At 44.6% G+C, this 22,094-nt stretch overlaps 1 protein-coding gene across 3 annotated transcripts in view; it reads left to right on the top strand.

The window, feature by feature from the left end:
* The window catches only part of MST1 (macrophage stimulating 1), an 80,494-nt gene that overhangs the window by 45,454 nt on the left and 12,946 nt on the right, over positions 1-22,094 (top strand). For 2 of the 3 annotated variants that reach the window (XM_061617835.1, XM_061617833.1), the window contains exons 5-15: positions 730-866; positions 3,213-3,333; positions 6,624-6,742; positions 11,498-11,660; positions 13,953-14,083; positions 14,906-15,008; positions 16,555-16,691; positions 18,082-18,117; positions 18,297-18,408; positions 18,869-18,946; positions 20,206-20,352. In XM_061617835.1, coding sequence (XP_061473819.1) covers positions 730-866; positions 3,213-3,333; positions 6,624-6,742; positions 11,498-11,660; positions 13,953-14,083; positions 14,906-15,008; positions 16,555-16,691; positions 18,082-18,117; positions 18,297-18,408; positions 18,869-18,946; positions 20,206-20,352 — 1,284 coding nt within the window. The remainder of the gene's footprint in view (positions 1-729; positions 867-3,212; positions 3,334-6,623; positions 6,743-11,497; positions 11,661-13,952; positions 14,084-14,905; positions 15,009-16,554; positions 16,692-18,081; positions 18,118-18,296; positions 18,409-18,868; positions 18,947-20,205; positions 20,353-22,094) is intronic. The other variant, XM_061617834.1, reaches the window with a different exon arrangement.

Raw genomic sequence — 22,094 nt, 5'->3', positions numbered from 1 at the left:
AATACTGCTCCCTGCAATGTTTTTACTTGAAACAATAAGCCAGAGAGTCTATCCACAAGTGGATCTACTTGTGTATGAGCACCCACCCTGCCATTCCAAGTGGCAGACTGGGGTGCCTATCCACAAGTATTCTTGTACTTCACCTGCAGTGCATGTGAATGGCAAATGCACAAAGAACAGCACATGAATATCCTGGGGAATGAAGCAGAAATGCAAATGTAACAAGCAGGAAAGAAACAAGAAAGTAACTGCAGCGTAGAGATGCAGCTTGACAATGGTTAGGCAATGGTGCTTTTTTGATGTGTATATGCTGCACATGCTTCCCGTTAGTCCCCATGGCACCAAGTACCATTCCTCTTGATCTGACATCTTCCCCTCCTGTTCCTTGGGGTGGATAAGGGGAAAGATGCCACCAAGCAAAGCAAACATAATCACCAACGTGAAACAAAACACTTCCCAAATGAAATTATGTGTGTTTTGAGGCTCCTCAAGGGGGATGAAGAGCAGAATACAAGTTTAAACATAATTCCCACCAAAGTAAAATAAGCAAGATAGTTTATGCTAATTTGAATCACTTGCACAATTCATTGTGGTTTCAGAATTTGAGGTTTCTGTTCAAACAACTGGAGGATTGATTTTTTCCAGAGATTTCTAGATCAAATTGTTAAGGGGATCATTTTGGTTTGGAGCATTTACTTGAGCCTGACAGTTCTCTCTCTGTCTCATAAGGTTTCCTCTGTCACCACATACTGGATTGGAAGAAAACTACTGCCGGAATCCAGATGGAGATAAACATGGTCCTTGGTGCTACACAACTGACCCTGCCGTCCGGCACCAAAGCTGTGGCATCAAGAAATGTGAAAATGGTGTGTAGGTCGGCTTAAGACACCTGCAGGCCACACACCAAACCACCAAACCAGTAACCAATATCTGTGTAGGAGTATCATATGATCATTCACAAAGATAGGATGACCGGCATATATGCATTTGCACTATCGATATTTCAAACATCTCAAGAAAAAGATTGTCATTTGAAGCATTGGTATTGTCAGGTCTAATATTCTGGCAACTTGGGAGTCGTGGACACAATTTAGTGGCCTTTCAGATCAGAAGAAACCAGTAAGACCCTCAAATCGAGGGATGCCTCTCCCAACATTTGGGAGCGCTCAGGTCCTGGTTGCAGGCTTCCCACAGGCATCCGGTTGACCACTGTGAAAACAGGATGCTGGACTGGATGGGCCATTAGCCTGATCCAGCAGGATCTTCTTATGTCCTTAAGATCATTAAAAACAATTAAATTAACTCGATAAACAAGCCTAATGTCTTGTCTCTGACTAGCAGTATATTAGAATCCATCAGAATCAGTAATGAAAACAGTCAGCCTGGCTAGATAGGAAAGACTTATTTTCTCACCTTACGCTGAGCCCCATTCTTGCCATGTGGAAATGCTATTGGGTGACCCTTTGCTTAGGAGTCAGAAGCAAACTCTTTTTGCCTGTTAAGAAAGGAGGAGCGTATAGCTCCCTATATAAGAAGAGGGGGCTGACTTTCGGAGGACATATTCTCTGGGCCAGTACCAGCCTGCAGCGGTTGTGGAAATAATTAGTTTAATCTGCTTGTCTGTATTGCACATGTTGATGAAATTCCTCCTCAAAATTTAATCTAACTAGCTGTACAGTATGTCTTGAAGACTTTGAAGCAACATGCAAGAAATACCTGTTGTTCAAGGTCAAACATGGTGCACGAATACTGTGGTCTGCTTGTATCTGATGTCTGGCACAGTCTCAGCTCTACACTGCATCAGCAGTGTCAGTGGGGGCTGGAAATTCCTGGGTCTTTGGCAGGGAAGGAAAGTCCTTAGCCAGCAGTCGGGTTGTAAATCTGCCAGGCCTATCCGAAGCGTACTTGCCGAGTCAGAAGCGAGGTCAGTGGAGGTCCGGGATCAATTGCCAAGGAGGTCAATCAACGAGATGCTGCAGGGAAACAAGGTCTACACAAAGCCACGCCTGACGTTGCAGTCAGCAACAAGCTGCAGCCAAGGTGTGCCTTATAAAGAGCAGGATGGACAGCAGGTGTGAGCCCTCAGCATTTGGGCCTTAAGGAGACAGGCCTGCCTCTCTTCTGCCTGACCTTCTGCTGTCCACGTTCTGCAGGTGAGGGGGGAGTATCCTGTTCACTGTCTGTGTCTGGCTGCAGGGCCTCTGCTGTCCCTGGGGTGCTCTGCAGCTGAGGGGCAGAAGGAGCTGGATTCTCAGGAGGCTCCTCCGTGTCTCCTGCTGCTCCTGGGTCTGCTGCTGTTACTCCCGAGTCATCCTCATCTGAGGAGTCCTCTGACGGGGCCATGACACACGGCCTGATGTCTGTGTGTGTTTATTTGTGTGAGCAAGTGCTGATTGCTATCCATGTATGTCTGGTCTGCTGTTCTCTTGTCTCTCTTAGGCTGGCTCTTCTTAGCTTGTTTTATTTGTGTTGTCTGGTATCTGCTTAGGTCTGATGTGTTCTGATGATTCTTGTATCTTGTCCCTGTCTGCTGGTGTCTCCTCATGCTTCTTCATAGGGACAAGCTACCTTATTGGTCCATCTAGGTTAGTATTGTTGACACTGGCAGCAGTTCTCTAGGGTTTCAGGCAGGGGATATTTCTAATCCTACTTGGAGATGCTAGAGATTGAATCTGGGACCTAAATGCTCTATCACTGAGCTAAGGCCCTTCAGCATCTGCTCAGCTTGTCTGGAGCTTTCTCTCTGTGTGTGCGGACTCGTATTGCCTTGCTTTTGTTTGATGCCTGCTCATAGGGCCAGCCCAGACATTGTACTGCCTGAGATGGAGCAACAAATGGCACTCCTGCGTCCAAGTCAATGTGTATAAACGCCATGGCTGGACATGTTATTGTAGCACCTGAGGCAGAAAACCCCACAAGTGCTTCTCCCTTTACCTGGCACGAAAAAAATGTTCCACAACCACAATAAATTTAAGAACTAACCATTTGCCTTTGCTGCCCTTCCAACTTCCTGGGGCCAGCCCTGTCTGCTCAGATTTGCTCATCTGCTGCTCATGTCTGCTTGGTGTTTTCTGGTGTTTGCTCATGCCAGTCCCAGTAATTCTGCAGAAGAGCCCTCTTTTCACCTTTCTGGTCACGGTGGCTGGTGAGGATTTTCCAACTGTATTCCACAACTTGTGTGGCAACTGACTGTGTCTCTCTTTGCCTTGCAGCTGTATGTATGTCATGTAACGGGGAGGACTATCGTGGCTTTGTGGATCACACTGAGTCTGGCACAGAGTGCCAGCGCTGGGACCTGCAGCACCCTCACAGTCATCCATACCTGCCAAACAAGTACAAAATTCCATTCCTTGGGTAACTTTTTGAAGGCAGGGTAGGGACATTTTATGTCATGAAGGGATTTGGGGTGTGCATCATTATGTAGCTTTCCAGCAGATGTGGGAATCTAACTCAAGCTAAATCAGTGCCTCACAGGGAACTACTGAGCTATTATTGTCAGTAAGGGAATTTAGGTTTGTGTTAGGGGTCACCAACCTTTTGGGGCCAGTGGACCCATTTGGAATTTTGAGAAAGTGCTGTTGGTGCCAGTCTAAAAATTCCTGCCATGGAACATCACATATTGCTGCAGTGTAGGTGTGGCATAAAACAAAATGGCTGTTGTGGGTGCGTGGTAACACAAAATGGCTGTCACATCTGGACAGTGGCATGGCCACTGGATTGGGCTGATGGAAGTTGAAGTTCAAAAAAGTAACTTTTCCAAGCTCTGCATCTAGGGTTGCCAGGTCTCCAGTTTTCACCTAGAGACTCTGGATTTTTTGGCTCCTCCCTGGGTCTCCAGTGATTCACCTTAATCTCTGGACTCTCAGCTTTCTTTTCTTTTTTTTTAAATTATGTTTCTAGGTGGTCTGGTTCATGAGATATACACCAAAATGTCACCCCCTCAACTTCTGTTAAATGAGCCCATAGCTGGCTGCTCTAACCCCGCCCTTTCAGGTTTGTAGCCAATAAGTGAAGTCAGGGTTGTGATTGACAAGGGATTTGTTGACCTCCAGACAGTAGCTAGACCCCATTGCAAGGCCAGAAAACTATTGTTTTTTTCCTGCTTATCTGAAAATCTCATAAATTAAGTATATAGCGTTCAGCAATAGCAAAAGTTTTTTTCTCTCTTGTGTGCAGGAGTCAAACAAGTTTAAATTTTCCTGGGCTGTTGATGAGGGCAGTGTTTTGAAAACCTTCCCAATATGATGATTCTCTTTGTTCTTAAAAATGGAAAGAGACCCAAGGGCCACAATGACTCTAAAAATTATTTATGTATTTTATTTACAACAGATGTACACTGCTTTATTGTAAAAAATCTCAACGTGGTTTACAGAAGGAATTAAAACAATAAAGTTTTTGGCAAAAACAGTGAAAGACAGGTATTTAAAACATTCAAAATAATAAAACCAACAATGAGTTAAAAATAGATAAAAAGCACAATAGGTTCTACATGCCTGGGTAGGCTTACCTAAATAAAAATATTTTTAGCAGGTGCCAAAAAGAGTACAATGAAGGCATCTGTCTAAAGTCAATAGGCAGGAAGTTCCAAAGTGTAGGTACTACCACACTAAAGGACTGATTTCTTACAAGAGCAGAACAGGTACTATGTGGCACCCATAAAGCACACCTTGAACTTGGCCTGGAAGCAAATCAGCAACCAGTGCAGATTTCAGAGCAGAGATCTTATGTCCTGATAGAGTCTCACTAATGTCAGCAATTGTGCCAAAGCATTCTGCACTAACTGCAGCCCCTGGGTCAGGTTGTGCTGCATGGGGATTTCTGTGACCTTGGCTGATTAACTGCCAGGATTTTTTTAGTTTGGGTTTTTGGTTAGGAAGCCTGACTGGTTGTGGGATGCTGAATTTTCTGTGTTACTCATAGGAATCTTGTTGTGGTTGGTATGGCATTGCATTTAGGAAATCATCACTGTCTTGTTTTTATTTTTCTATTTGCATTTCATTTTTCTTTAACCTCATTCCCTTACATCCATAGAAGCAACAACAGTGGTTCTAGGTGCTCAGCTCAACCCCTCCCCCCCTTTAATCCACTGATGATGCACCTTTTTGGTTGCATGACGGTTTGTTTCTTGCCCAATAGTGGTAAAAGAGAATTCACATACTAGGAAGTGTGGCTGCAGTTGTTGTTCCCAAGCTGCTGCCTGTGAAGGTAGACCCAACCATGTGTGTTTTCTCTCTGTCAATTATTACTCACTGGAATTGGGTTGGCTGTCAAAGTGAGTTTATAGCAACCCATATGGTAGACAGAAAAGGATAGAGAATCTTCTTATTCCTACTCATTTCTCAGACCTCTTTCTGAAGTGAAGGGTCAAATCTGTAAAGAAGTTTGGAGCAGCCATGTTAAAAGTAGGGACAGGGAATTCCAGTCAGGGGGCTGCTAACTCTGCTTGGATATGGATATCTTTGCAGAGGATCCCTAGTCAATCCAAATCATATCTACTCAGAAGTAAGTCCTACTGAATTGCAGCCTTCAGGGGTATCCATCTTTATCCTGAGTGCTCCCATCTCACATCTCCACAACACTAGACTCCTTTCTTCCTACAATGGTCTTCTGGTGACTGGCCTGGCCTGAGGGCACTTAAACCCTTCTTGCCAGAAGCAAGTAGGCTAGTTTAAATGTTCCCTACCAAGGTTCCATCTTTTATATAAGATTTCTATCTTAATTTCCAATCAGAGAAATGGTTTTGCTTGAATTGTATGCTCCAAGCAACTGTGGTTGATGCTTAATGCATCATGCTTAATGACATCACTTGGGCCTACCCCTGTGACATCACTCGGGCCTGCCCCTGAAATCTCAGGGTTTGGGATGCTTCTGATTTGACAATCCTAGTCACATCTAAAAGAGCAGAAAAAAGGACCACAAGAAGTGTGGGCATGTCCCCCACCAGCCCCCCCATCAATAGAAAAAGGCACCTACAGTAGCCATCATGGTGCTTGCTCTTTGCATCTCTCCTCTGTTCAAAATGGAAGGAAGCGTGTCCAGTCCTGACATCCAGTGAAATGTGGGTATGTCTGAGGGGGCATGTTTAATGTAGGAGAGACTGAGCCAGTACAAACAGAAGCTGGGCAGGAAAAGCAAACAATCTCTCATGCGTTGTTAATTTTTGAGGGGATATATGCTGATATGAGAGCCAGTGTGGTGTAGTGGTTAAGGTGTTGGACTACGACCTGGGAGGCCAGGGTTTGAATCCCCACACAGCCATGAAGCTCACTGTGTGACCTTGGGCCAGCCACTGCCTCTCAACCTCAGAGGGAGGCAATGGTAAACCCCCTTTGAATACCGCTTACCATGAAAACCCGATTCATAGGATCACCATAAGTCGAAATTGACTTGAAGGCAGTACATTTCCCCTTTTGTTATATACGCTGATATACTTTGCAGATGCCATAGGAGGCACTGGTGGACAACTGGTGCCTGTGGGTGCCACATTGGTGACTCCTGGTCTATATTCATAGTGACTTAAGTAGTTTTCAGATTACATCCTCCCCAACCCCCAGTCTGATGCAAGCCAATGAACACCAAATTCATACAGAGCAGTAACCCTTTCTCTCTCCTGCTTTTTAAAGGTACCCTGACAAAGACCTTGTTGATAATTACTGCCGTAACCCTGACAGTTCTGAACGCCCTTGGTGTTATACGACAGATCCTGCCAAGGAGCGGGAATATTGCCACATTCGGAAATGCAGTAAGTCCTCCTGAGGTGTTGGGGTCTATGGGATCACAACAGTAGGGAGAATATTATCTTGAAGGGTATCTTACTAAGGAAAGTATGTCAAAAGAGAAACTCAGCAGGTCGACCCCTGCCCACTACATTTTGCTTTCCAACTCTATCTTAGAGTTGACACCGTCCCTGCCCTTATTAGTGACTTGTTGAGAGCCATATCAGTACTGAGATTTTGGACCTGGTTCACTTGGCTGATTTGACCTGTGAAGAGCGGTGACAGGGAGTACAGAAGTGTCCCCAGTTTGTTTATGGAATGATAAGGGGAGAAAAGCCCCAGCACTTCTTTATCAACAATGGCATCTTTTCCACCTAGTTTGATAGAGGAGATTTGGTCCACTTTAACCTGTATACCAGTGGCTCCCAAACCTCTTGTTCCCCATGGACCACTTTAAAAAAAAATTAAATTTGGTGGACCACACTTAATGAGAGCAATGCACTGTGCTAGATGCTGTGCAATTTTTATTATACAGCCACTCTCGTGGCTGTATACTATAGTCAGCATGGATTTTTCGCATTCCGCAATGTTAAATTGAAAATACCCCCATGCCATTCTGATGCTGCCCATAAGCTCATTTCTAAACAAAACCTTACAAAATTTATAGTTCTAAACTCAGAAACGCTTGCTTAACAGCCCTCTAAATTTTCATGGCAATACACAAAACAGTCAGAGAGAATTGAGAGTTCAAAGTGTAAAAAGACAGAAAAAAACCAGACCCCTTTTGAACTTTTTTCTGTCAGAGTTCTCATAATCTGTTGAAATTAATTTAAAATCAGCCATGTTCACAGAGTACCTGTAATCCTATTACTGACCTTGCCCCATACTCTGACCTTCATCGTCTGCAGTTTAAAAAATGCCTGGCTGATTTTTAATTAATTTAAGAAATGTAGCATTGAACTCAATGATAAGGCTGGGCATGCTCAGTAGGAACCAACTGTCTGTTCTAAAAGCCAGACTCACAGCTGCTGGGCTTGGCTAGTCAGGGGGCCACACCCACACCAGATCTTTATTTCTCTTGAGACAGTCCTGGCTTCCCCCAAAGAATCCTGGGAAGTGTAGTGTGTGAAGGGTGCTGAGAGGAGACTCCTATTCCTTTCACAGAGCTCCAGTGGCCAAAGTGGTTTGTCAGCCGCTCTGATTGAAGCTCAGGGCATCTCCTAGCAACTCTTAGCACTCTTCACTAACTACACTTCCCAAGATTCTTTGGGAGAAGCCATGACTATCAAAAGTGAAATAAAGGCCTGGTGTAGATGTGGCCAGGGACAGCTTTGGTTTAAATGTGGGTGGGAGGCTACATGTGCCTGCTGTAGAATAAAAAGGTGGGAGAAACGCCGAAAAGCAATGATACTGTTCACAATGTTTTCCTTTTGGAAAGGAAAGGGGCTTTCCCTCTGCCCAGTGCTCGCCCACCCAATTTCCTCCCTTCCCCCTCCTCCCCTCCTCCCCCGGGTCAGTTTCACTTATACTATGCATGATTGCACAGGAGTAAATCCCACTAAACTCAAAAAGCATGCAAATGATCAGGGCCTGTTCCAATGGGCGGCCAGGTGGGGCACTGGCCTGAGGGCCCCTGAGGCTAGAGGAGCCCCTGAGGGGCCCCTCTGCTCCCCTTCCACAATTTGCGGCAGGATTGCTGTCACGGATCGCATGGCAAGAGCTTCGGGGCTCCACCATTCCCTTGCTTAACTTATCTTGTTCTGCAGTTGTGCACGCAGTGGTGCCCTTAAAAAAGATGGTGGCTGAGGTTTTCCTAAGGGGCTGAAGCCTCTGCCGCCATCTTGGCTGATGGCACACGTGTGCTGTCCGCTCACATCCCTGCCATGAACCAAGATGGCGGCAGAGGCTTCAGCTCCTTAGGGAAACCTCAGCCACCATCTTTCTTAAGGGCCCTGCTGCTTGCGCAACCGCAGAACAAGGTAAGTTAAGTAAGGAAATGGCAGAGTCCTGAAGCTCTTGCCATGTGTGAATCGTAGAAGGGGAGCACTGGGGCCTGGGGCAGGCTTTTCCCCAAGGACTCCAGTGTGTCTGGGGCTGGCCCTGGGTGCATGCACACGTGTATGTGTGCCAGGGCCCAGGGCAAGCTGGTGCCCAAGGGCCCTGACATGTCTGGTGCTGGCCCTGCAAATGATCAAACCTGCCCTCCTCTCCTCCTCCCTCCCATCACTTCCCTTTTGCCCCTCCCCTTCCCCTTCCCCTTCCAATCCCCTCGTTCCCCCTCCTCTTCCATCCCCTCCTTTCCCCTCCCCTTCCTTCTGCTCCCTTCTCTCCCTTCTTCCCCCTTCCCTTTGCTCTCACCTCCCTCTCTTCCTTGGTCAGTTTTACCTGTCCTTGCTGTGATTGCATGGAAGTAAATCCCACTGAACTCAATTAGCATGCAAATGATCAGACTTGCCTTTCCCCTCCTTCCCTTCTTCTCTCTCTTCCTCCTCCCTTCTTCCTCTCCTCCCCTCTTCCTTCTTCCTCCTCCCATACCCACTCCAGGCCTCCCTCCCCATGGTCAATTTTACTTATCCTAAGCATGATTGCAGGGGAGTAAATCCCACTGAACTCAATAAACATGCAAATGATCAATCCATTCTCAGAAAACTTGCACAGGATCCCATTTTTTACCTCCTAGATTAAAAGCAGAGAAATTCACTAATAGGCAAAAACCCTTGTGGTTTAAGGATGTACCTATAGCCAACAGATCTTTCTATCAAACTTTAAAAAGCAGGGAAATTGGGCAGCTATAGTGAATGCACCAGGGGAGCAGGAGACCTGACCTCCTCTCTGATATATTGTACTGCCCTACAAATCTGTAAAAATGCAAACACAAATTGGATTGGTCTTTCACAGTCTAATCCACTTGCTGTATAGCTTGGAAGAACTGGGTAACATGTGCCTCTGAGCATATGGAGAGTGGTGGCAACACCTGAGATCAGCCCAAAGAACAGAAACAAGACATGTGCTGTGCTGATCTTGTTTTAGCAGGGGGAAGCAACAATATTAAAACAGTTGATATAGTTCAGATAGTCACTTTAAATATGTTTGATTTACTTTGCAATTTTAGTGAAGTTTCCTGTAGGAAATCATTTTCTTTTGCTTCTGTTTCTGTGAACATGTGAAGTACAGCAACACTTTGCAACACTAAAAAAAAAGCTCCAAAAACAATTGTAGAATAATGGCACTGACTATTCTGCAAAATAGTTTCCAATTGACATGAGGAGTGTCTCAGTTTGCACAAGATAAAACCGTGGGAGGTGAAATATATTCTGGAAAAATTCTAGGTGTGCTGTATGTTTTTAATTGACTATGCCCACCTTTCCTTAAGTGGAGTAGTTTAATTATAGCAGGCTGAAAACATGCATCTTGGGCAGGCCAAGTTTGTTTTTTCCAACAGCTACAGTCATTGCTTAAGTAGCAAGATATTGTAATCAGTCTGATTTTACATCAAACTGCAGTTTCAGCTTTTACTGTTAATGTGCCCAAAATAGAAATAGAGCATAACCTCCAGTTTGAAACACAAAAGGCTGTCTTCACCATTATATGACATTGACCAATAAAAAGGGTTTGGAATTAATAAAAATAGATTTGACACAGATTTCTAGGAGGAATAATGAGAGAAATATAATTTTCTAGGTTAGATTCTCTGTAGAAACAGTAGTAACACAGAAAAGAAAGAAGAACACCAACAAACATACAAAAATGTAATTCTCCATCTTTGGAGATGGCAGGTGTTGCCACCACTCACCATATGCTCAGAGGCACATGTTACCCAATTCTTCCAAGCTACACAGGAAGTGGATTGGACTGTGAAAGACCAACCCAAATGGTGTTGGCATTTTGACAAATTTGTAGGGCAGTCCAATATCTCAGAGATAAGGTCAGGTCTCCTGCTCCCCTGGTGCTGGCCAATTTCCCTGTTTTTTAAAGTTTGATAGAGATATCTGTTGGCTACAGGTATGTTCTTAAACCACAAAGTTCTTAAACCACAAAGTTTTTTGCCTATTAGTGAATTTACTTCTTACATACTGTATTTTATTGTATTACAGTTTGAATTCAAATCAATTTGAATACAAGAAAATACAATATAAATTAAAAATCAATATGAATATTTCATGTGATGGATGGTCCCTTTTCCTGTGGACCATTTGAATGAAGCTCATGGACCACAGTTTGGGACTCCCTGATCCACAGCCTTCCAAGAGCCAGTAAAAATGAGATTTGACAGTGATATGTTGATTTTCAGTCAAGGGGTATTTGCAAATGCTTATAGAGCCAAACACTGAATGATCCTTAATGCACTTCGCAGGCACTCAGCCCAGGGGGTGGCTGAAGACATGCAGGCAGCTGAGATGAAAAATTCCCATTTGTCTTTGCACCACCATCCACCTGATACACACAATCCTCTGATTCCCTCCCCACCCTCAAACTGGTGATGCACACACATCTATATGCAATTGCCTAAAGTCTAAAAATCAGTTTTGAAATTGCTAATCATTTTTTAAAAAACATCAGGCAGAATGTAAGCATGCATCCCAAAGATCACTTGTTAAAATTTAAATTTCAGCTGCAACCTTCTCCACAAATAATCTAGATATAAAAGGCCTCTGAAGTGTGTTCAGGATTAATTTTGCAGCTGCTGTTTTTCTGTCTTATTTATGCTGTATACTATATTGATGTGCTAAGATAGTTTTATGACTTTTAATTGTGGCTCTCTTTTTTTGCATCCCTGAAAGCAGAAAAACGTCGACACCCCCCAACAACAACCACCTGCTTCAGGCTGAAAGGAGAAGACTATCGAGGCACTGTGAACATCACTACATCAGGCATCCCCTGCCAGCGTTGGGACTCTCAGACACCTCACCCTCACCGTTTCCTGCCTGAGAAATATGAGTGCAAGTAAGTACATACAGTGGAGGCTGGTGGCTGCAACGTCAGTGGGGCAGTGAATCCACTCTGGGCTTTAGTCCAAACTTTCAAGGAGTTCTCCAGCACCTTGGATAGCTCCTTGAAAGTTTGGATTCACTGCCTCACTGACATCAGAGCCGCCAGCCTGCACTCTCTCTCTGTGTGTGTATTTGGATATTGGCAGAATTTAAGTCTGGTACCTGTGGAGTCTTTACATGCAGCTGGATCTATTTAGGTGGCCTAGCTGGACCAAATGAACTTGCCTTAACAATGTCCAGTTTATGTAATGGTACGATAAGGATAAAGCAGGAGTGAAGACCCTTTTTCAGCCCAAGAGCCACATTCTCTAATGGACAACCTTTCAAGGGCCACATGCCAGTGGTGGGTGGGGTAGCCGACATGACTCTTCTTTTGTCAAATAGGCTGCAGTCTAGCCACACAAAGGCTATAGTACATGTACATATCTCCATCCTGGCAAGCAAGAGGCATGATTCCTGTTCAAGCAGGGCCGGCTGCAAAGGGCAGCCAGGTGGGGCCCTGACTGAGGGGCCCTGGGGCTACAGGGGGCCCTGAGGTGCCCTTCCGCTCCTCTTCTGTGATTCGCAGCAGGATTGCTGCTGTGGATCACACACATGCTATGCGCTTGCATCCCTGCCATGAGCCAAGATGGTGGCAGAGGCTTCAGCCCTTTAGGGAAACCTAGGCTGCTATCTTGGTTAAGGGCAGTGCTGCATGTGCAACCGCACAACAGCCGAGAAAGGTAGGTTGAGCAAGGGAATGGCGGGGGCTCTGAAGCTCTCACAGTGCGATCCGCGGCTGTGATCCTGCTGCAAATTGCAGAAGGGGAGCACCGGGGCCCGGGGCAGGCTTGTGCCCAAGTGCCTCGGCCCTGAGTTCAAGGACATATTCCAACCAGGCAAGAGATCTGGAGGAAGGTGCGGGACAGAGCCAGTGAGGGGAGTGGCCTGGGGAGACTCCTGAGGGCCAGACAAAAAGTCGTGGAGGGTCACATTTGGCCCCTGGGCCTGAGGTTCCCCACCCCTAGAATAGATTACTGGGAAAAGTCGCTGAGGAGATAGCAAAGCCATCTTCCTGTTCCTTCCTGTTCTTAAAAACTTCTGAAATGTCGGAACAGACTTAGATGACTTCTTTTTAATTTAAAACATTTTACGTTTTTTTAAAAGCCCTCAAAGAGCCTTACAAAAATGGATAATATGAAAACAATGAATATCAAATAATCCAATTCTATATTAGACTAAAAATAAACAGGGACACAAACAAACCAACCAAGCAAGAAAAAAAGTATCCATCACTTGCTTGAGGAGACAGAAAGATCGATTATGCACTTCTAAGAAAGTCCCTGTTGTCACTGTACAATTATCTCTAAGAGGCAATTCCATAAACAGCGTGCCACTACAGAGAAGGTCCTGTTCCCAGTCACCAGTGAAGGCAGGAGGACTCAAAGTATGTTAATCAGATGATAATCTCAGAAAATAGGGTGTTTTCTATGGGGACAAGCAGTCCTTGAAGTAACCTGGTCCCAAGCCACTTAGACCTTTATAAGTCAATACCAGAACTTTGCAATGAGCTGAGTGACAACCTGAAAGCCATTGCAGATCTTATTTTTAACAATGGGGCAATCTAGTAGAATTTTAAACTTGGAAGAGACCTTGAAGGTTATCTAGTCCATCCCCCTGCTCACAGCAAGTCACTTGCATCCCTGCAGCATCCCTGACAGATGGCTTTTCAGCCTCTGCTTTAATACTGTACCTGTCAGGAAGTTTTCCCTAAAGCATAACCAAAATAGCCTTCCTTGCAATTTCTACCCATTTATTCTAGTCCTGCTCTCTGAAGCAATGGAAAAAACCTCTGCTTCATCTCCTGTGTTCAGTTCAGGACTCCCAGTAAGTAATCTGGCTGCTGTGTTCTGGACAAACTGAAATTTTTAAACAGTCTTCAGAGGCAGCCCCACATATAAGGTATTACAGTAATCCAACCCAGATATTACCAGAGTATGGCTAATTATGACAAGGCTTCAGAAATATGGCTACCAGAATTCTCTGAAATCCTTTGCCAATGTCGGATGTATTAGCAAAATTTAGGGTCCTTATGGTGCCGTAGAGACATCATGTGGCAGTTAACATCCTTATCCAGCAACATGGAGGGATCCTTGAGGGTGCCCAGATCCCAGAAGTTTGGAGACTGCTGAACCCAATGAGAAGCTTCTTGATGCTCCTGTGGACTGGTGAGGAGGCTGCTGATATTTTCCCTTGCAACCTCTAGGGACCTTAAGGAGAATTACTGCCGGAACCCAGATGACTCAGAGGCTCCCTGGTGTTTCACTAACCTCATCAACATGAGGATGGCTTTTTGCTTCCAGATCAAACGCTGTGTTGATGAGGTGGAGATGGAAGGTGAGAGCTGGATCGTCTGGTCTGCAGATGGGATCTAATGAGAACCTTCCTGCAATGATTCCTTCTTTTCTCTTCCCATTCAAGTCTGGGCAGTGCCCATGCTATTATATTACATTTTACAGCATAAAACGGCTTTTGTGTGTGGTTGGATGTTTGAGAGGTTAAGAGAGAGTTGGGATAAGAGTTTCTGTGTTAGGATTATCAAGCATATAGAAGAACAAATCTTGCTGAAGCAAAACCAGCATGGCTTCTGCAAGGATAAGTCCTGTCTCACTAACCTATTAGAGTTCTTTGAGAATTCAACAAGCATTTCAATACAGGTGATCCAGTTGACATTGTGTACTTAGCCTTTCAAAAAGCTTTTGACAAAGTATCTCACCAAAGACACCTGAATAAGCTCAGCAGGCATAGAATAAGAGGAGAGGTCCTCTTGCGGATGAGGTTAAAAAACAGAAAGAAGAGAGTAGGAATAAATGGGCAGTTCTCCCAGTGGAGGGATATAGAAAGTGGAGTCCCTCATGGATTAGTACTGGGACCTGTGCTTTTTAACTTGTTCATAAAGGATCTAGAGTTAGGTCAGTGAGGTAGCCAAGTTTGCTGATGAAACCATAATGTCCAGAGTGGTTAAAAATCTGGGATTGCTTCCCGGCTTCCCACAGGCATACCATATCTGGTTGGCCACTCTGAGAACAGGATGCTGGATTAGATGGGCCCTTGGCCTGATCCAGCAGGCTCTTATGTACTTATGGCTAAGTGTGTCAGAGAGGATGTTGAAATGTACAGTAGGCAGTTGCACTCTGTTGGGTCTTTTGTTCCCCACAGACTGTTACCGTGGAAATGGAGAAGAATATCAAGGTACTGTTAGTAAGACCCGGAAGGGAATCACTTGTCAGGAGTGGAAGGAGCAGTCACCTCACAAACCACAGTGAGTATGTGATGGCTTGTCTGTCAGTGGGGCTGTGATCCTGATTAACCCCCCCCCATCCGCAAGAGTTCTGAAGTTAATTGGCAGGGCCCTGAAGTAAAAGACCCACTTCGCCTAGGCTTTGTAGGTCTAGCTACCAAATTCCTCCCCAAAAGCCTTAAGGCCTGGACATTCCCTCAAGAAAGAGGCGGTGAGGAGATACCATAGCTGCAATAATGTGTGCTGTGTTTTTTGTTTTTGTTTTTTCTTTTGAGGGAGAGGGTTTTTTAAAAAATATTTCAGGTTAGTCACCTGAACTTGCCGGCATTGTATTGGTACAGAACCAAGGCAATCAGCACTGTACTAGATCCCTATGTAACAGCAGTGGGGAAGGATGGATTGTCTTGCTGCAGAGGAGATAGCATCGTATGTTTGTGGAAATATTGTGGAGGGTGGAGATGAGGAAGGCAGCTGCAAGTCAGTTAGCCTGGTGAGAGAATCCCTCCCCTCCAAACTATATTTAAGCCAAGCTGCTGAGTCTCCTTGAAGTGCAACAAGACCAGCACCTGAAACTTCATTGTCTGTTAGCTTTCTTTTCATTTTGTACTTAAGTATTTAAGTCTAGATTATTTTCTTTTGTAATATTGAATTTATTCTATGTTTGCTAAATTGTGTTTGCCCTGTTTGAATTTATTGTTGTTTTGTAAACTGACTCTCCTACCTCAATCATTTGAATGCTTATTGTAAGCTGATTTGGGCACAGCTCACTGTGGAAAGGCAGCATATAAATAAACTCAGTCAATCAATCAGTTGTGTACTAGCACTGGAGAGGGAAGCACACAGCCTACAAAGAACTAATTTTTTTAAAAAAGTAAAACAAAAAATGGGACATTGGGTTGGGAGGTGCTAGCCTTACCAATGTTTTTTACTTCATTGAAGTATAAATCACTACCTGAGTGGATACTCCCACATTTCAGTGGCATTGCTTGGCAGTTTGTAGCCTCTAAAAAATTAAATGGACTGCCTTCAAGTCGCTTCTGACTTATGACAACCCTATGATTAGGATTTTCATGGTAAGCGGTATTCAGAGTGGGTTTACCACTGCCTTCCTCTGAGGCTAAGAGGCAGTGACTGGCCCAAGGTCACCCAGTGAGCTTCATGGCTGTGTGGGGAGCCGAACCCTGGTCTCCCAGGTCGTAGTCCAACACCTGAACCACTACACCACACTGGCTCCCTAAAGAAGAAAATAAAACAGAAAAATTACCCCCCCTTTCCCCCTGTGTCATTATGTTACTTTTCTTGTGAAATTGCATTTGAGGCAGTACAAAAGAATCACTAGCTGTGGGAAAAGAAATGCATTTTTCCAGCAACAAAAATATTGCCATTTGAGTACCTGCTCAATGGAGAGTCTTCCAAATGTCCAAATCATCCACAACAAATATTTAACATTGGCATATCTATTGAGTGACAAAGACTTCTTCCGCATAGGGAAATATAAGGAGGTAGGAAATGAGAGGTCGTCAAGTGGTGACGTGCTGAAGGGATACTTGTCCTTTCTTCCTCTTAGGGTCTTCCCTACCATGTTCCCTACTGTGCGCCTTGAAGAGAATTATTGCCGCAACCCTGACAATGACAGCCATGGGCCCTGGTGCTACACCATGGATCAGAACACTCAGTTTGATTACTGTGCCGTTGAGCCATGTGGTGAGTATCTGAGACAATGGTGAAATAAAGACCATGGTCACAGTGAGCACATTGCCCCTCCCAGTGCAGGGCCCACCCTGTCCCGGTCACTCCCTGACCATTCTACCCATAGTGGGCAGCTTGTGTCCCTCCCAAGGCCTTTTGTGCCCCGTTTGGATGGTTGCTGGCTAAGGGGAGTGAAGCTTATCTTGCCTGTTCTGCCTGCTCCCTTAGTTTCTATGTTTCTTTGCAACACAAGAACCTTCATGAGCGTTTTGAGATGCAAACCCTGCATATACAAACTTGCATACACACATGCAGCTACACATCACACACGCTGTCATACACATATATGCAGTGCATAGGCACATAGCTTTCTCTCTCTCTCTCTCTCTCTCACACACTCACAAACACACACACTTACATAGACTAATGCTTAGCACTGCAACAGAGATGCAAATCACCCCATTGCTGGGCTGAGAGGAGAGGGCTAAACCACTCTTCTCTGCTCAGCATTATGGTGGGGCAATTTCTCAGTTACAGCATCTTAAATGTTAACTGTAGCTCAGTGCTGCAATGCATGGTTTATTCTGATGTGAAGCTAGAAACATTTTGTGTAGTGTTAAAAAAAATGTGCAGTGTGAAATAAGTATTTGTGCAGTTGAGCATATGGGATTTAATAAGAAGCTAGGTAGTTTCTAAAAAAGTAATAGATGAGAAAATATAAAAATAAACAGAAAATGAAGATAAATACTGGTTCCTTTCAAATTTTCATAACCTTATAACACTAGTCAGTGTTTTTTTGGTAAAAAAAAATGAGGTGCCAGTATTCATATATTGATAAAAGTACTGTTGGTGCCAGCACAAAATGGCTGGCATAGGCAGCAAAAAAGAGGTGCAAGTACTTTGTACTGGTGTGTACTGTCACACAAAAAGCCCTGCTAATAGTATATTATGGGACAGATTACTTGACTAGTTTGGGGGCGGGCAGTGTGCTGGCTGCTTGTGCACCAGGAAATAATGCTTAGAATAAACCCTGCTGCAATGGACAAATCATCCCATCGCAACATTGAGCTGAGCGGAGAGGTTTTCCTCTTCTTTCAGCCCAACACTGCAGTGGGGTGAGTGTGGGGTGTGCCTCTGTCTGTCTGTGTGTGTGAGAGAGACACAGAGACAGTGGGATGTGCCTGCATATATGTGTGTGTCTGTGCGTGTGTAGGTTCAAATTGCCTCATTGCTGCACTGAGCTGAGATGGGCTTTTGCTGGGGGCTGGCAGGTCACTTGTAGTGGCTTGACTGGCCAAGTCTAGTCCATAGCTTCACCATCCCTGAAATACTTAGTAATCAGCTGTTGAGAAATCAAGTGGTGTGTTCTGCATGGGTGAACCAGGCCTATGTTTTCTTTCTTCAGCTGGTGACAAGAAGCCATCTATCCTGCTGAACCCGGGTAAGTCTCCTGCACATGATGTTCTGTGACAGAGGCAGTTTTGATGTTGAGGGAGCGCGCTGGGCTGGGGAACTTGACCCTGCCAATAAGCTTTGGAAATGAACACCTGTTGCTTTGTTGTTAAACGGCAGCTTCCTGAGGACATTGTGCCTGACTTTTCTCTAAACTCCTGGTTGCAGATAATGTGGTCTTTGACCACTGTGGCAGGAGGGACGAGCGACAGCAAGTCCGGGCTCGTATTATCGGAGGGCGCCCTGGGAACTCGCCTTGGACGGTCAGCATCCGTAATCGGTGAGAGGAGTGTAGGGATGCCGGTGAGGGCCTTCCATAAGGGCTGAATGGTGTGGTATGGACACAGCTGATATGGGAAAGATATCCAAGAGAATCTGGCCTGCAAGAGTAGATGCTGATAGAAGAAGAACCCCCTCAGTAGTCCCAATCTGTAAAGGGAACATGCCAGCCCTGTGACACCACCTGCTTCCTTTTATCTGTCATCTTCATCACTCAAAATTCTCAGCAGATGGCTGACAAACAGCTTTTATATGATAAATGTTTGGTCCTGCCAGTCCAAAAGAAGTGAATTGAAAACACAGATGCCAGGCACAGGAAGGGATGATGAATATCAGGGTATGAAATACAGGAACACTGGGTGAGAATGCAGCAGTGTTGGAGGAGTTGACATGGTGTCTCAATGAAATAGTTTACTGTCTCTCCAATGTCATCGTATCTGACCCATTTTTCTGGCTTTCAGGGAAGGAGTCCATTTCTGTGGAGGATCGCTGGTGAAAGAGCAGTGGGTCATTAGTGCACGCCAATGTTTCTCCTCCTGGTAAGCATTTTATTTGCCTTTTATTTGGGGCTGCTCTCCTCCGATATTTCCTTCTGGAGTCCCTTGGGAAACTCAATAAAATTGTTTTGTGCCAGAGCCTTATTTCTGATACTGCTGTGCCCATGGGAAGCTGGTAGCTGTAGTAATTAACTGCCACTGGAGTGGGATTTCTTTGCTGAAAAATTGACTGCTGGTAAGTCATTTATCCTAGATGTAAATAACCTCTGCAAAGGGGGGAAAATGCCATATAAAGAAGCAGCCCTGTGCCGCTACAGCCTAGCTTAGCCATCCTCAACCTGATGCCGTCTGGATGTTTTTGACTACAGCTCCCATCAAATATGCTGGCTAGGGCTGATGGCAGTAGTAGTACAAAATATCTAGCGGGCACCAGGTTTGGGGAGGCTGGGCTAGCTCAATTCATTTGATGGGCTAAGTCAACAGCAACTTTAGTTCCTGTATCAGAGCTGCATTCAGCAAATGTATATCCAGTTCAAGTTATTATTATTTTTATTATTATTACATTTTATTTATACCCCGCCTTTCGGCCAAAGGCCCTCAAGGCAGCTTACAAGAAAAATAAACACAGGTATAAAAATACCATAATATACAATATAAACAATACAATATACAAAAATTAAATTAAATAGAAACAACATTATCATTATCAACACCACCAAGAAAGAGGAGGTGATCTTAGCGGGGGGGGGGAGTTCTTGAGAGGCAGAAGGGCGACAAGCATTTATTACAGTGAAGCTGTTTGCTGGTTCAGTGTTGTCTTCCTCCCCATGTCCTCGGGCTCGCTCAGCTGCTGCTCCCCAGGCTTCTGCTGCTGCTGCTGATGGCAGTTTATGTCGGAGGGCAGCTGTGAGCACTTGGGCTCGGGGATCTGGGCCCTACCTGGAACAGGAGAAAGTTCACTTTCAAGGGCCAGGACAGCTGCAAACTCTTATTTTTTTAAAATGCTTTAATGTGAATTCTGTTGGTGTTGGGAGCAGCCGCCACAGCTAAAACTAAAAAGTAAATTGTTGACAAATGTAAAATGTCTGGTCAGACAAGAACATGTTAACCTGGTGCTGTAAAGGTGCAATGTTGATGCCAGTCATGGCTTTCTGTGGGGGATGCTCCAAACTTGGGGTACCACCACTAAAAAGGCCCTCTCCTTTGTGCAATCATAATGTGCTTGTAAGGCAGATCTATTGGGGAAGCTGCCATTGAATCCTGGGAGCCCAGTGCTAACTGTGTGTTCCTCTTGTTGGCAGTGACGCTGACTTATCTGGTTATAAAGTCTGGCTTGGAACCCTCTTTAAGAACCCTGGTCCTAACGACCCTGACAAACAGGCCATCCCCATTGCTAAGATTGTATGTGGCCCCACTGCGTCTCATCTGGTGATGCTGAAACTGGAAAGGTGAGTGGCCTTTTGGAGATGGACGCTGTATCTCCAACAGAATGAAAATGACTTCTAAGTTTTGCATCCTAAGATGGGGTAAAGAACTTTTTTCAGTCCATTGATGGTTCATTCAGTTCATTGATGTCAATGAAGTGTTGATTGCAACTGACAGACAGAAAGCAGCAGGGGGAAATGAGGTGTTGATTGTAATTAGCAAGGGGGAAGACACTGACTTGATTATCTGCCTTAATTGGCTCTGCAACGCACTTGAAAAAGAATGTAAACAGGTAATAATTAGAGTTCAGAATAAAGATCAATACCAGTGGAGACTCATGAATAAATAGTGATTATAATATTGATAATTCTCTGTAAAGAAAAAATATTAGAGGTCGTAAAAATGAAAAGATATAAAAGGAAAAAGGAATCGGATCGTTAACGACCACCAGGGGGCCACACTTAAAAACAAAATATAAAAAAACAGAGGAGTCCATCCCTTCCCACACCCCTCTCTATCCTCCATCCAGACAAACTAGAGGCATTATCAGAGTTCGAGGACACATTCTAGTCAGGCCAAAACACTCAAGGGATATGATGCAGGGCCAGTGAGGTGAATTCAAAGGCCAGACAGAGAGGTCTGGAAGGCTGCATTTGTTCCCCAGGCCTGAGGTTCCCCACCTCTGGCCGAAGATGTAGAAAACAAAGCCTTCCTGCGTATGGATCCTAATTACCAATTGCACTTTCACATTTGGAATATCTGATCTGTACCCTGGTTCTTGAGAAGTCCTCCCTTCCTGACATGGAGAGTCCAGTTGGATGCTACAAGACCTTCTAGGCTTGGGAAGGGAATGATGTTTAAAAGAAAACAATATAAATATTTGGAAATTTTATTATTATTATTTAATCAAAAGATATATATAAACACATACTATTACTATGGTAGGCTCCTGGATGCCTCAGATATTTTGTTGCATTTTTGTTTGATTTGCCTCTTGGCCTGGGTTCTTAACGCTAAATGATGGCCCATCTGGAGCAATAACTTAGATGTACCATGTGGAATGCCTTATATCATCTTGGAGGTTGGGGCACCATTGTCTTGAACTAGAATTCCACACCAGCAGTTCATTCTCAGGAGAACTATGCTCTGCAGGCGAACAGTCTGTGAGGGCAGTGACCTGCTACAAGAGGGAGTAGGCAGACAGAGAGGGTAAAGTGTGGTGGTTTAAATCAAAATGTCTAGCAGTTGGGACAGGATATCTAGCCCATGGCTCAACTTGGCAGTAGTTTAAGCTTTTGAGGATGTTGCTTTCTCTCTGCCTCATTGGTACCTCCCTTCCCTGGACCTTACAGGAGTGATGTTCTCCTGAAAGCCAAATTCTGAGATTCTTCTTTCCTGGTGAGTTCCAGGGAAATAGGATTATAATTCACTAATAGGCAAAAAAACCCTTGCGGTTTAAGAATGTACCTATAGCCCACAGATATTTCTATCAAACTTTAAAAAGCAGGGAAATTGGGCAGCTATAGTGAATGCACCAGGGGAGCAGGAGACCTGACCTCCTCTCTGAGATATTGTACTGCCCTACAAATTGGTCAAAATGCCAACACCATTTGGGTTGGTCTTTCACACTCCAATCCACTTGCTGTGTAGCTTGGAAGGATTTTGTAACATGTGCCTCTGAGCATATGGTGAGTGGTGGCAACACCTGCCATCTCTAAAGATGGAGAATTATATTTTTGTATGTTTGTTGATGTTCTTCTTACTC

The sequence above is a fragment of the Rhineura floridana genome, chromosome 3, assembly GCF_030035675.1.
Source record: "Rhineura floridana isolate rRhiFlo1 chromosome 3, rRhiFlo1.hap2, whole genome shotgun sequence".
Taxonomy (NCBI): Eukaryota; Metazoa; Chordata; class Lepidosauria; order Squamata; family Rhineuridae; genus Rhineura; species Rhineura floridana.
Note: the sequence above shows the minus strand (reverse complement) of the source record. Positions and strands in the feature narration are given on the sequence as shown.